A 13,653-nucleotide genomic window follows, 5' to 3' on the forward strand; every position below is an offset into this window, starting at 1 on the left:
CCGCCCTGTGCCTAGCCAAGGCCCGCGTGGAGCAGCTGAGGCGAGAGGCCGGCCGCATCGAGGCCCGTGAGATCCAGAGACGGGTATATATGGGTTCCCCGGGGCGGGAAGGAACCTGCAGCTGAAGGTGGAGCTCCAGGTCTTGAACCCAGAAGGCATGCCACCGAAGCGGGTGCTGTTTTCCTGCTCGCCAGGTGGTCCGGGTCTACTGCTACGTGACAGTGGTGAGCCTGCAGTACCTGACGCCGCTCATCCTCACTCTCAACTGCACGCTGCTGCTCAAGTCGCTGGGTGAGCAGCTGCAGGCCGGGCACCACCAGGAGCATAGGCTGGGAGGTGGGTGGAGTGAGGGTGGAGCCAGGGCAGGGATAACGCCCAGGCAGCAGTGGAGCAAGGTTGAGCCTGAGCAGGAGGTTGTACCTGATTAGGACCAGGACACAAGGTTGGAGCCAGGGCAGGGGTGGAGGGAGAGGTGGAGCCTGAGCTGGAGGTGGAGCCTGAGTAGGGGCAGGACAGGAAGTGAGGCCAGGGCAGGGGCGGAGCCTTGGGGGTGTGGCAGGAGGTGGAGCCTGAGTAAGGGCAGAAGAGAAAGTGAGGCCAGGACAGGGGCGGAGCCCAGGGGGGCAGCAGGAGGTGCAGCCTGAGCAGGGGCAGAGCCTGGGCAAGGAGGTAAGGGGAGCCCGGGCAGGAAGTGGTGCTTGAGTCAGGCCAAGGCAGGAGATGGGGCCAGGACAGGGGCGGAGCCTAAGTAGAGGAGGTACAGGGGTGGGGCTTGGGCAGGAGGTGGGGCCTTATTCGGGTCAGAACGCTAAATGAACCCAGAACAGGGGTGGAGCCTGAGCAGGAAGTGGTCCCAGAGTCAGGTCAAGGTAGGTGGGGGGGCCAGGGCAGAAGGTGGAGCCTAAGAAGAGGTGGGTGGGGCCCGGGCAGGAGTGGAGCCAAGAGGTGGGGCGAGGACAGAGGTGGAGCCTGGGTCGAGATGGGCGTGGCCTGAGCAAGAGGTGGAGCCTGAGTACAGTCAAGGTAGGAGATGGGGCCAGGACAGGGGTGGGGCTTGGGGAAAAGGTGAGAGCGTAAGTAGAGATGGGGCAGAGCCTGGGCAGTAGGCGGAGCCTAAGTAGATATGGGGTGGGGCCTGGGCAGGAGGTGGAGCCTGAGCAGGAAGTGGTGTTGAAGTCAAGTTAGGGCAGGAGGTGGAGCCTGAGCAGGAAGTGGTGTTGAAATCAAGTCAAGGCAGGAGGTGGGGCTAGGGCAGGAGGTGGAGCCTAAGTGGAGGTGGGCAGGGCCTGGACAGGAGGTGGAGCCTTAAGTAGAGTCAAGGCAGGAGGTGGGGCCAGGACAGGGGCGGAGCTTGGGGAAAAGGTGGAGCCTAAGTAGAGGTAGGACAGAGCCTGGGCAGGAGGTGGAGCCTGAGCCTAGGTAGAGGTGGGACAGTGGTGGGGCCTGAGCAGTGGCGAGACAAGGGGGGGAGTGTGGATGGAGGTAGCGAATGTCTGCAGAATTGGGGCACCAAGAGGCCACCATTCTTGTACCTCTGTCCTTACGTGTCCCTCTATCCTTTTTTCCAAGGTGGCTACTCTTGGGGGCTGGGTCCAGTCCCCCAAACATCCGCTGTTGAGTCCTCAGCCAGTACCGTCCTCAGCAGCCCGGGTGAGGACGAGGTCCAGCAGACGGCAGCCCAGATCGCGGGGGCCCTGGGTGGCCTGCTCACGCCCCTCTTCCTCCGCGGCGTCCTGGCCTACCTCATGTGGTGGACGGCCGCCTGCCAGCTGCTCTCCAGCCTCTTCGGCCTTTACTTCCACCAGCAGTTGGCGGGCTCCTAGCTGCCTGTGGACCCTGCCGGGCCAGCCGGACATGGCCTGGTCCCTCTGTGCGTGCCTCGGTGTCCCCAGCTGCAAGATGGGGCTAGGACCTCCTCAGTCCCTTTCACCGCAGTGCCTGAGCCATGGCCCCTGCAGACCCAGAGTGGCGGACCTGGAGCTTCTGCCTGGAAACTTGTCTCCTTTGCTCACTGGGACAGAGGGTCCCAGGGGCATTGTCCCTGAAGCGTGTGTGCCACAGTTGAGCGGGACCTGCTCTTCTGAGCAAATAAAGGAGCAGGCTGGTTTTCTTTCCTTTTCTTTTTTCTTTTCTTTTTTTTTTTTTTTTTTTGGAGAGATTTTTCACTATAGGGCGTGTGCGCTCGCCAGAGAGACAGAGAGACAGAAAGCGAGAAATCACCCCCCAGGGGGATGGCCACGCCACAATCCCTTCTCCTCTCAGGATCTTGGGCACGCATGCACACATGCCCGGTGTGAGTTTAAGCCACCAGGTTCGGGATGCGAACCGCGGTCGACTACGTGGGAGTCCAGCGACATAGCCATTACGCTAACTGCTGGTTCCCTTTTCTTTTTTTTTTTGGAGAGGTTTTTGCTATAGGGCGTGTGCGCTCACCAGAAAGCGAGACAGAGAGACAGAAAGCGAGAAATCACCCCCCAGTGGGGATGGCCACGCCGCAATCCCTTCTCCTCTCGGGATCTTGGGCACGCACGCACATGCGCCCGACGTGAGTTTTAAGCCACCGGGTCCGGGACTCGAACCGCAGTCGACTACATGGGTGTTCAACAACAGAGCCATGACACTAACCGCTGGTCCCTCTTTCTTTTCATTTTTGCTATAGGGGTGTGCTGGAGGTGGGAGGGGAGAGGAGAAAGCAACCCCCATGCAATCCCTTCTCCATCTTTACCTCCTTTTGGGATTTTGAGAATAAATGCATATGCACACGCTGTGTGTGAATTTTTTTCTTTTCTTTCTTTTTAATTTTTTTTTTACTTTGGGAGAGGTTTTTGCTATAGGGCGCGTGCACTCACCAGAAAGACCTATAGGGTGCGTGCACTCACCAGAAAGACAGAGAGACAGAAAGCGAGAAATCACCCCCCAGGGGGGATGGCCATGCTGCAATCCCTTCTCCTCCATTCTCCCCTCGGGATCTTGGGCACGCACGCACACACGCCTAGCATGCGTTTAAGCCACCGGATCCAGGACTCGAACTGCAATAGACTACATGGGAGTCCAGTGACATAGCCATTACGCCAACTGCTGGTCCTGAGAGATTTTTACTATAGGGTACATGTGTCCACTGGAGAGACAGAGACAGAAAGTGAGCAATCACCCCTGAGATGTCTGCATTGCAGTCCCTTCTCCTCTTGGGGTTTTGGACATGCACACACACACGCACTTGGCATGCGTTTTAAGTTACCAGGTCCAGGACTCGAACCTCAGTCGACTACATGGGAGTCCAGTGACGTAACCATCACACCATCTGCTGGTCCCATCCCGCTGTGTTTTTCAAGCCACCAGATGGGAGACTTGAGCAGCACATTAGGCCATGTGGGATCCGGCTGCCTTCACCCCCACAGCCACCTGCTGGCCCAGAGCAGGCGAATTTTCACCCCGTGGTTGGGAGGCCCGCGGCTGCAGGGTGGTGGTTTCCTGCAAGTCGGTGGGGCAGTGTCTGGGTGCATGGTGGGGGCACTGCAGGAGGGAGGACAGAACACCACCAGAGGGCAAGCAACGGCCCGAGAGTAGATGGAGGGGAGAAACAGTGTGAGGGCCACTCTGGTCTGGTAGTTAAGGCAGCCAGATGCTGCATGGCCACAGGGCTGGCAGGTGGTATGGTGGTTAAGGGTACTGAACTCCTACATGGCTGACCGCGGTTCAAGTCCTGGACCTGATGGCTGGCTTTGTCACTTTCTCTCTGTTCCTCTGTGGTCAAAATTATCTCTCTGTCCCTCTGTGGTCAAAATTATAAAATAAATATGGCACCAGCAGGTGGCGTGGTGGTTAAGGGGCTGGATACTCCCACATGGCTGACCATGGTTCAAGTCCTGGACCTGGTGGCTTGCTTTCTCACTTTCCTCTCTCTTTCTCTCTCTGGGTGTCTCTCTGGTCAAATGAAAATAAATGAATGAATGAATAAAATTGAATAAAATAATTCTTTAAATAAATAAATAAATAGAAAATAAGTGTGTTGAAATTTTAAAAAATTTTAAATAAACAAAGTTCAATAAAATAATTCTTTTTTTTTTTTTTTTTTGAGAGGTTTTTGCTATAGGGTGCATGCATGCGCCAGAAAGACAGAGAGCGACAGAGAGACAGAAAGCGAGAAATCACCCCCCAGGGGGATGGCCACGCTGCAATCCCTTCTCCTCCATTCTCCTCTTGGGATCTTGAGCACGCACACACACGCGCCCGGCATGAGTTTAAGTCATCAGGTCCGGGACTCGAACCGCGGTCGACTACATGGGAGTTCAGCAACATAGCCATTACGCTAACTGCTGGTCACAATTTCTTAGTTTCTTAATCAATAAAATAGTTCATTGTATGTGTGCGTGTGTGTGTGTGTGAATGTGTGTATGCATGTGTGAAACTTCTACTTATCTAGACAATAGTATATGGTGACCAAATCTCTTAGATTATGATGCATAGGGAAAGGAAGGTTATTTTCCCTTATGTATTCAAGTAACTTATTTCTATGAAAAATTTATGAAAATTATTCTTAAATCTCTATTACCCACAGATGACCATTCCTAATATATCGCTATTTTATTCTCCTTTCTTCTAGACACTTTGAACACATATTTTCCTGTGTACATGTTCATGTGTATTGTGAGTATGGGCACGTGTGCGTGCGTGCCCAAGATCCTGAGAGGAGAATGGAGGAGAAGGGATTGCGGCGTGGCCAGCCCCCCCGGGGGGGGTGATATCTTGCTTTCTATCTCTCTCTTTCTCTCTCTGTCTGGCGAGCGCACGCGCCCTATAACAAAAACCTCTCCAAAACAAAAAAGTCCTGGGCCAGCAGGTGGCGTAGTTACGCCACTGGACCCACTCATGGCTGACCCGAGTTCCCAGTCCAGGTGCTGGTGGTTTGAAAATCACACCAGGTGCGTGTGCGTGCGTACCCAAGATCCCGGGAGGAAGATGGAGAAGGGATTGTGGTGTGGCCACCCACCCTAGGGGGTGTTTTCTCACTTTTCCTCTTTCTGTCTCTCAAGTCAACATGCTCCCTATGGCAAAAACTTTAAAAAAAGGAAAATAATGTAAGAGATGCCTCTCTGTCTCTCCTGGAAAAAAATAAACTTGTTTTTGCTATAGGGTGCGTGTGCTCACCGGAGAAAGCGAGAAACCACCCACCAAGGGGGATGGCCACGCCGCAATCCCTTCTCCATTCTCCTCTTGGGATTTTGGGCACACGCATATGTGTGCCCAGCATGAGTTTAAAGTTGCCAGGTCCAGGACTCGAACTGTGGTTGGTCATGTGGGAACCCAGTGACATAACCATTATGCCATCGGATGGTCCCTAAACAAATAAAACGGGGCTGGCAGGTAGCCTGGTGATCGAGGCTCCCACATGGCAGACTGGGGCTCCTCGACATGGTAGCTCTCTTTCTCTCTCTCTCTCTCTATCTCTCTCTGGTGAGTGCACATGCCTGATAGCAAATTTAACAATAATAAATAATATTAAATAATTCTTTAAAAAAAATAGCAGTGGTGGAGTGATTATATCACTGGGCTTCCACATGGTTGACCACGGTTCAAACCCCAGACCCAGTGGCTGGAAAATCACACTAGGCACATGTATGTACGTACCCAAGATCCCAGGAGGAGAGTGGAGGAGAAGGGGTTGCGGTGTGGCCATCCCCCCTGGGGGGTGATTTCTCGCTTTCTATCTCTCTGTCTCTGTCTGCTTTTTCAGTGAGCGTACGTTCCCTATAGCCCTATAGCAAAAACCTGTCAAAGAAAAAAAAATAGAAAAGAAAAAATGATAAGGATGGGGCCGGTAGGTGGTGTGGTGATTAAGGACTCTGGACTCCCACATGACTGACTATGGTTTGAGTCCCAGACCATTTATTTTGTCATAGTTATTATTTTTTTATTTAACTTTTATTTACTATTATTATTTTCCAGTTTGATCAGAGAGAGGCAGAGAAAGAGAGAGAGGGAAAGTGACTGAGAAAGCAAGCCACCAGGTCTGGGACTTGAACCATGGTTACAAATGGTGGGAGTCCAGCGCCTTTAATCAGCGCGGCACCTGCTACCCCCATTATTGTTATTGTTTTGAAATTTGACCTGAGAGAGAAAGGGAAAGTGAGCCACCATAGTCACTCACAATGATCCGGGACTAGTACCCCTGGAAGATAAAAGAGCCTGGCAAAGGGAAGGGGCAAGAGTTGAAGTCCAGGGAGGAGGTGGAGCTCAGTTAGGAGGTGGGGCTGGGGAGGAGGTGGGGCCTTCCAGGAAGGAGGTGGGGCCAGGGAGGAGGTGGAGCCTTCTAGGAAGGAGGTGGAGCTCAGTTAGGAGGTGGGGCCGGGGAGGAGCTGGAGCTGGGGAGGAGGTGGGGCAAAGCAGGAGATGGGGCCAGGAGGGAAATGCAGCCAGGAAGGAGGTGTGGCCAATAAGGAGGTGGAGCCAGGGAGGAGGTGGGGCCAGGGAGGAGGTGGGGCCAGGCAGGAGGTGGTGCTCAGGCAGGAGGTGGGGCCAGGGATGAGGTGGGACCAGGAAGGAGGTGGGGCTGGGGAGAAAGTGGGGTCAGGAAGGAGGTGGAGCTCAGGAAGGAGGTGGGGCCAGGCAGGAGGTGGGGCCAGGGAGGGGGTGGAGCCAGGGAGGAGGTGGGGCCAGGGAGGAGGTGGAACTCAGTTAGGAGGTGGGGCCAGGAAGGAGGTGGGGCCAGGGAGGAGGTGGGGCCAGGAAAGAGGTAGAGCCCAGGGAGGAGGTGGAGCCCTGAAAGTAGGAGGGGCCAGGGAGAAGGTGGGGTAATGAAGGAGGTGGAGCCAGGAAGGTGGAGCCCAGGAAGGAAGTGGGGCCGAGGAAGAGCCCAGGCAGTCCTCTCGCCACAGTGGGCTTGGCACCCCCAAAACTTCACTTACAAGACACAAGATCCAAGAAAGTCACAAAGACATGCAGTCACAAACGTGGCAGAGAAACTAAACACGATTATTATTATTATTTATTGTCGTGTATGTTTTTTTTTGTTGTTTTGGCCATAGGGTATGAGCGATCGCCAGAGAGAAACAGAGGGAGAGAGAAAGGAAAGCAATAAATCACCAGTAGGGGAATGGCCAAGCCACAATCTCTTCTCCTCCAATCGCTTCTCGGAATCCTGGGCATGTGTGCACGTGCACCCAGCATGATCATTGAGATGCCAGGTCTGGGACTCAAACCCCAGCTGGCCACGTGAATCCAATGCCTTAACCTCCCCACCCCTTGCTGGTCCTTTCTTTGGAAACTTTCCCCCCATAGGGCACATGCATGCTTTTCAGGCCACTGGGTCTGGGACTTGAACTTGCTGAACTGGCCATGTGGGATCCAGCTCCTTAACTTCCATGCTATTGGCTTAGCTTCATCCTTTTATTACTAAAACGTTTATTTTCTGGGGCCAGCGGATGGCGTAGTGATTAAAGCATTGGATTCCCACTTGGCTAACCTCGAGTTGAGTCCTGGACTTGAATCTTGGGCATGCATGTGTGCGTGCCCAAAATCCTAGGAGGAGAATAGAGGAGAAGGGATTGCGGATGGTCATCACCCCTTGGGGGTGAATTTTTACTTTCTTTTTTCTTTTCTCTTTTTTTTTGGAGAGGTTTTTGCTGTAGGGCACGTGTGCTTGCCAGAGAGACAGAAAGAGACAGAGAGACAAAAAGTGAGAAATCACCTCCCAGGGGGAATGGCCATGCCACAATCCCTTCTCCTCCATTCTCCTCTCGGGATCTTGGACACGCATGCACACGCGCCCGGCGTGAGTTTAAGCCACCAGGTCCGGGACTCGAACCATGATTGGCTACATGAGAGTTCAGCGACATAGCCATTACTCTGCCAGTTCCCTCAGCAGGAGTTTTAAGCCCGCTGAGTCTGGGACTCCAACTGTGATCAACTATGTGGGAGTCCAGCGACATAACCATTATGACATCTGCTGGTTTCCTAAATAAATAATTCTATTTTTTTTTTTGGAGAGGTTTTTTTTTTTTTTTTCCACTATAGGGCGCGTGTGCTTGCCAGACAGACAGACAGAGACGGAGAGACAGAAAGCGAGAAATCACCCCCCGGGGGGATGGCCACGCCGCAATCCCTTCTCCATTCTCCTCTCGGGATCTTGGGCACGCACGCATACGCGCCTGGCGTGAGTTTTAAGCCACCAGGTCCGGGCCATGAACTGCAGTTGACTACGTGGGAGTCCAGCGACATAGCCATTATGCTAACTGCTGGCTTCCTAAATAAATAATTCTTTTAAAAAGGGGGCTTACACCTAGTTTGGGGGTTTGTGGGTACAGATCAGAGATGAACAGACATGAACTGGAGAAGAAGTCATTTAAATTTTTATTAAATATACTCTCTTGGCACAAATCTTTAAAATATATAAACATTATATATAAACAAAGTGTCTTCATGACATCAAAATATAATTCCAGACTAGGACCAGAGACCAGCAGGGGCGGGGGTGACCGCAGAGGCCCGAGAGCTGTTGTGAGCACAGGTGTGGGGGAGTGACGGCCCTGTCGACAGAGGGGGAGGCACGCTGGGGCCAGCAAATCCATTTGGTTTCAACCACCTGGGGTGGACCCCCCCCCAACTCCTGCTGTCCTTGCCATGCAGGGATGCTCAGGTTCCCTTTCATCTCTGTGTGAGGGGTGTCCCCTGTTTCTCTTGCCGAATCTGGGTGCTGGGCATGACTGGGAGAGGGAGTGCGGCCCTCATCCAGCAAGGACAGCCCCTCACAGCCATCAGAGGCTGCCTGGGTGTCCGGGGACAAGATTGGGGACAGCTAGCCAACACATGCAAAGGCAGGCCGAGAGGAATCTTCGCCCCCCCAAAAAGGTTCAAGCTGAAAAGAACAAAATGACGGATGAAGGGGGGAAATGAAGCCACGATTGGACACCCACACAAGGCAGATACGGCCACATGGCACAACGTGGCTGCTGAGAACCAGCCATCCACGTCTCCTGGAGCCCCATTCCAGAACTAAGGAACCAGTCAGGGGATGCATGGGAACAGAGAGACCCGCGGTGGGCCAAGCTGAAAAAGAAAAGCTTCCCCTTCCTTCCCCCCCCCAAAAAAAAATCAGGTAAGCCCCCCACATGATTAGGAAATGGGTGTTTCTGAGTTTCTGTGGGCCTGCCCTAGGGGACTTCTCGGTGCAACCAAGTAGCTAGGGATTCCCTGGGGTTCCCCCAACTCTTCCAAGCTCCCCATTCTACACTGTCCTGGGGGCTCTCGAAGGTCAAAAGCCAGCTCTGGACACACCGTTCAAGGAAATCACATGACGTTTGTGGGCGTGGCATTACTCTGTGTCCCTTCCATGTGCTCACTGTGGGGTGAGTGAGCCAGGGGCCCAGGGGGTGCTGCGGGTGGGCAGAAGGCCAGAAGTGGGTGAATGCAGGGAAGACCCATTTCCGGAGTCCCCACACCAGCGAAAGAGTCTGGCGGAGACAGGGGACAGTGCTGTGAAAGGCTATTCCTTTGTTCTTCTTTTTAAAATGTTTTTGTTATAGGGCGCATGCACTCACCGTAGAGAGACAGAGAGAGGGAAAGTGAGACATCACCCCCTCCCCAGGGGGGATGGCCACACCGCAACCCCTTCTTTTGGGATTTTGGGCATGCACGCACACGCGCCCGGCATGATTCTCAAACCTCTGCATCTGGGATTCGAACTGTGCTGTCAACCATGTGGGATCCAACCACCTTAACCTCCCCCTCCACCTGCTGGCCCAGGAAGGCTATTTCTGAGCAGGAGGGTCTGGGGACCAGGAGTCACTGTCCCCTAGATAACAATGGAGAAGGCAAGGGAAGCTGGGGGCGGGTGGAGAGGGGGTGCCTTCGGAGCCAAAGTTTGACCATGAGCCGCAGCCCAGCCCGGACAAGGTGCGGCTGCAGGAAACAGGTGTCTTCAGGGTCTGGAGGCCAGGCACGCGCGGCTCCAAGCCAGTGGGGACAGGGGTGACCAAATTAGCAGCTAGTGGGAGGAGACTCAGCGCCAGGAGGCGGAGCTGACAGTCCCAGACGCCTGCCCGGAGGAGGAACCCAAAGCCTCCAGCCGTCCTCCAAGGGCGCATTTGCAGGGCCCCAACGCCTGCTTTGCCCTCTCGAACTTACCAATCTGAGCCCAGCTCCTCCCCAGGCCCGTCTGCCTGTTCCACGGAGTGCCCGATGTGGCTCCCCCGCTCCGGGGCACACCCTCGTGTGTCGTAGGACTCGGAAAACCCAAAGGGCCAGCACCCCGCCCTGCGGAAAGCAGCCGGCTGCCCGCGGGGGGGCCCCTTAGCTCTGCAGGTGCAAAAGGAGGATCTGCATGAGGTCGAAGGTGGTGAAGCTGATGCCCACGGCGATGGGGCCCTTGAGCCAGTTCATGCTCAGGCCCTTGTAGAGGCCGCGCACCCAGCCTTCCTCGCGCACGATGGTGCGCAGGGTGCAGGCGATGGAGGTGCGCGGGGGGGCGGTGACGCCGGCCGTCTGCATCCCCCCCGCACCCCGTCCAGGGGGTAGGGGGCGGATGGGCCGATGAGGCCGGCGCAGGCCCCGAAGATCATGCGCTCGAAGGGGTAGGGCTGTCGGTGGCCGCTGTACTCTGCGGGCGGGCAGGAGAGGGGAGAAGGGGCGTGAGCGCGCCGCCAGGGGGCGTGCTCCCACAGCCACGGCTGCCGTCAATGAAACCCACCTGCACGGCCCACTTGGGCGTGCGGACGCTTGCACAACTGTCACGCACACGCACGCGTGAAAACTTCCATGCCACTTCCTGCCCTCTTACTTTTCTATTTTTTTAATTTTTAAATGTATTTTTATTTTTAGGAATTGTTTTTTATTATATTTATTTATTTTATTCTTATTTCATTTTATTCATTGTCTTTCTTTCTTTCTTTATTTGAAATTGACCAGAAAGAGAGAGGGAAAGTGAGAAAGCAAGCTGGCAGGTCCGGGACTCAAACCATGGTTGACCTTGTGGGAGTCCAGCACCCTCACCACTACTCCACCTGCTGGCCCCTATGAAGGAAACTTCTTTCCTGCAGTCAAGTTAGTGCCATTTTTCTCTTTCATTCCATACCACTCCATAGTACTTTGTGCAAATATCCCTCACTCTCGAGCTTTACTATCTTCTCCATCTCTCTCCAAGATCCTTGCCAATAGATTGTCATCACCCTTGTTTCTGCCATTGCATCTTGTGCTCTTTAGTTTTTTTACCCTGACCTTGTTCTTAGCTGTGCCTCATTGAGTGTAATGAAGTTCCTTTCTCGTCAGCCATGTGGGAGTCCAGCTGCCTTAATTAACCACCATGCCACCTGTCAGCCCCTTACTTTTCTATTTTTTAAAAGTTATTTTATTTAATTTTATTTATTCATTTATTTATTTCAATTTGACCAGAGAGGGGTAGAGTGTGTGTGAGAGAGAAAGAGAGAGAAAGCAAGCCGCCAGGTCCGGGACTTGAACCACAGACAGCTGCTATGTGGGAGTCCAGCTGCCTTCACCACCACGCCACCTGTCAGCCCCTTACTTTTCTTTTTTTTTTTTTTAAAGAATTATTTTATTTAATTTTATTCAGTCATTATTTATTTTATTTGACCAGAGAGAGAGAGAGAAGGAAAGTAAGAAAGCAAGCTGCCGGGTCCAGGACTTGAACCATGGATAGCCATGTGGGAGTCCAGACGCCTTAACCACCATGCCACTTGCTGACCCTGACTTTTTTCTATTTTTAAAAAATATGGATTTCTTTCTTTCCATTTGTTAATATTATTATTTTCTTTTAATTTGACCAGAGAGAGAGAGAGAGAGAGAGAAAGAAGAGAAAGAGAATGAGAGAAAGCAAGGCGCTAGGTCCGGGACTTGAACCATGGTCAGTCATGTGAGAATCCAGCGCCCTCAACTACCATGCCACCTGCTGGTCCTAACTTTTCTATTTTTACAAAATTATTTCATTGTATTCATTATTATTATTTTAGAGAGATTTTTGGCTATAAGTTGTGTGTGCTCGCTGGAGACACAGTGAGACAGAAAGCAAGACATCACCCCCCTGGGGGATGGCCACGCCGCAATCCCTTCTCCTCCATTCTCCTCTCAGGATCTTGGGCACGCACGCACGCATGCCTGGAATGAGTGTCAAGCTTCTGGGTCCAAGACTCGAACCTACGTGGGCCACGTGGGAGTCCAGCGACATAACCAATACACCATCTGCTGGTCCCGTTATTATTATTCTTTTAGTTTACTATAGAGCACGTGCATGCACCAGAGAGAGAAAGAGAAACAAGAGAGTGCAAGCGAGAGCAAGCTGGCAGGTCTGAGACTCAAACTACAGTCGGTCGTATTGGAGTCCAGCGCCTTAACCACCACGCCACCTGCTGGCCAGTGAAGGGATGATTTCTCACTTCCCCTCTCTCTCTGTCTCTCTTTGGCAAGCACACACAGTCTCTAGTAGATTTAAAAAAAAAGAAAAGAAAAAAAAAACCTGCATATGGAACCAGCAGTTGGCGTAATGGCTATGTTGCTGAACTCCCATGTAGTCGACCGTGGTTCAAGTCCGGTCCAAGTCCCGGACCCGGTGGCTTAAACTCACGCAGGGCGCGTGTGCGTGCATGCCCAAGATCCCAAGAGGAGAATGGAGGAGAAGGGATTATGGTATGGACATCCCTTTTGGGGGGGTGATTTCTTGCTTTCTGTCTCTGTCTCTCTCCATCTCTCTGGCTAGTGCACGTGCCCTATAGCAAAAACCTCTCCAAAAAAAGTTTTGGGCTAAGTTTCTCAGTTGCAGTAGGATAAAATATCTCATCTAGATCCTGGGCCCTAGCCTGCCCCACCCAGGGGTCATAGAGTCCCTCTGCCTCCTCCCCCTGGCCTCCGGGTCTGGGTGACTGGCTCAGAGTGCTGCCCCACGAGGCTGCTCCTTAAATGCCCCTACCCCCACCCCCCTGCCACCCTTACCTCTGTGTAGGCTCTTGAGTGTCTCATAGGTGAAGAAGCTCAAGCCAGCGTAGGGAATGACCCCGAGCACAGTAGGTGTAAATCCATGGTACAGAGTCTTCAGCCCCTCTTCCCGGGAGATGCGGATGAAGACGTGAAAGATGTTGCTGTACCTGTCAGGACAGAGCAGCCAGAGGGTGGGCTGCAAGCCAAGCCCGGCAAGGGGGAGCCGACAGCCTCAGTGCATGGACTCCCAGCTCCCGCGTGGCCCACTGCAGCTATGAGCCTGGGGCTGGAATTGTTCTTCCTGTTTCCCAAAGAATTATTTTTATTGGGACCAGCAGGTGGCATGGTGGTTAAGGCGCTGGACACTCGCACGTGGCCGACCGTGGTTCGAGTCCCGGACCTGGGGGCTTGCTTTTTTACTTTCCCTCTCTCTCTGTGTCTCACTCTGGTCAAGTTAAAAAATGAATGAATAAATAAATTAATTAGGGGAAAAAAGTTATTATTTTTTGGGGGGGAAGGGTTTTTGCTGTAGGGCATGTGTGCTTGCCAAAAAGACAGAGACAGAGAGAAAAAATCACTCCTTGGGTGACGGCCATGCTGCGATCCCTTCTCCTCCATTCTCCTCTCGAGATCTTGGGCACGCACGCACACGCGCCCGGAGTGAGTTTAAGCCACCGGGTCCGGGACTCGAACCATAGTTGACTACATGGGAGTCCAGCGACATAGCCATTA

At 53.2% G+C, this 13,653-nt stretch overlaps 2 protein-coding genes across 2 annotated transcripts in view; one reads left to right on the forward strand and one right to left on the reverse strand.

Moving 5' to 3' along the window:
* Window positions 1-2,110, forward strand: part of TMEM161A (transmembrane protein 161A) — a gene marked incomplete in the record, with an annotated part of 19,062 nt that extends 16,952 nt beyond the window's left edge. The window contains 3 exon segments of the mRNA XM_014587313.1: window positions 9-83; window positions 195-291; window positions 1,570-2,110. Of these exon segments, the coding sequence (XP_014442799.1) occupies window positions 9-83; window positions 195-291; window positions 1,570-1,823 (426 nt within the window).
* Window positions 2,111-9,643: 7,533 nt separating this feature from the next.
* The window catches only part of SLC25A42 (solute carrier family 25 member 42), a 22,090-nt gene continuing 18,080 nt past the window's right edge, over window positions 9,644-13,653 (reverse strand). The window contains 2 exon segments of the mRNA XM_027771289.1: window positions 9,644-10,490; window positions 10,493-10,594. Coding sequence (XP_027627090.1) covers window positions 10,288-10,490; window positions 10,493-10,594 — 305 coding nt within the window. The 3' untranslated portion in view covers window positions 9,644-10,287.

Source organism: Tupaia chinensis, unplaced genomic scaffold, assembly GCF_000334495.1.
Source record: "Tupaia chinensis unplaced genomic scaffold, TupChi_1.0 Scaffold000201_1, whole genome shotgun sequence".
NCBI classification, from domain to species: Eukaryota; Metazoa; Chordata; class Mammalia; order Scandentia; family Tupaiidae; genus Tupaia; species Tupaia belangeri.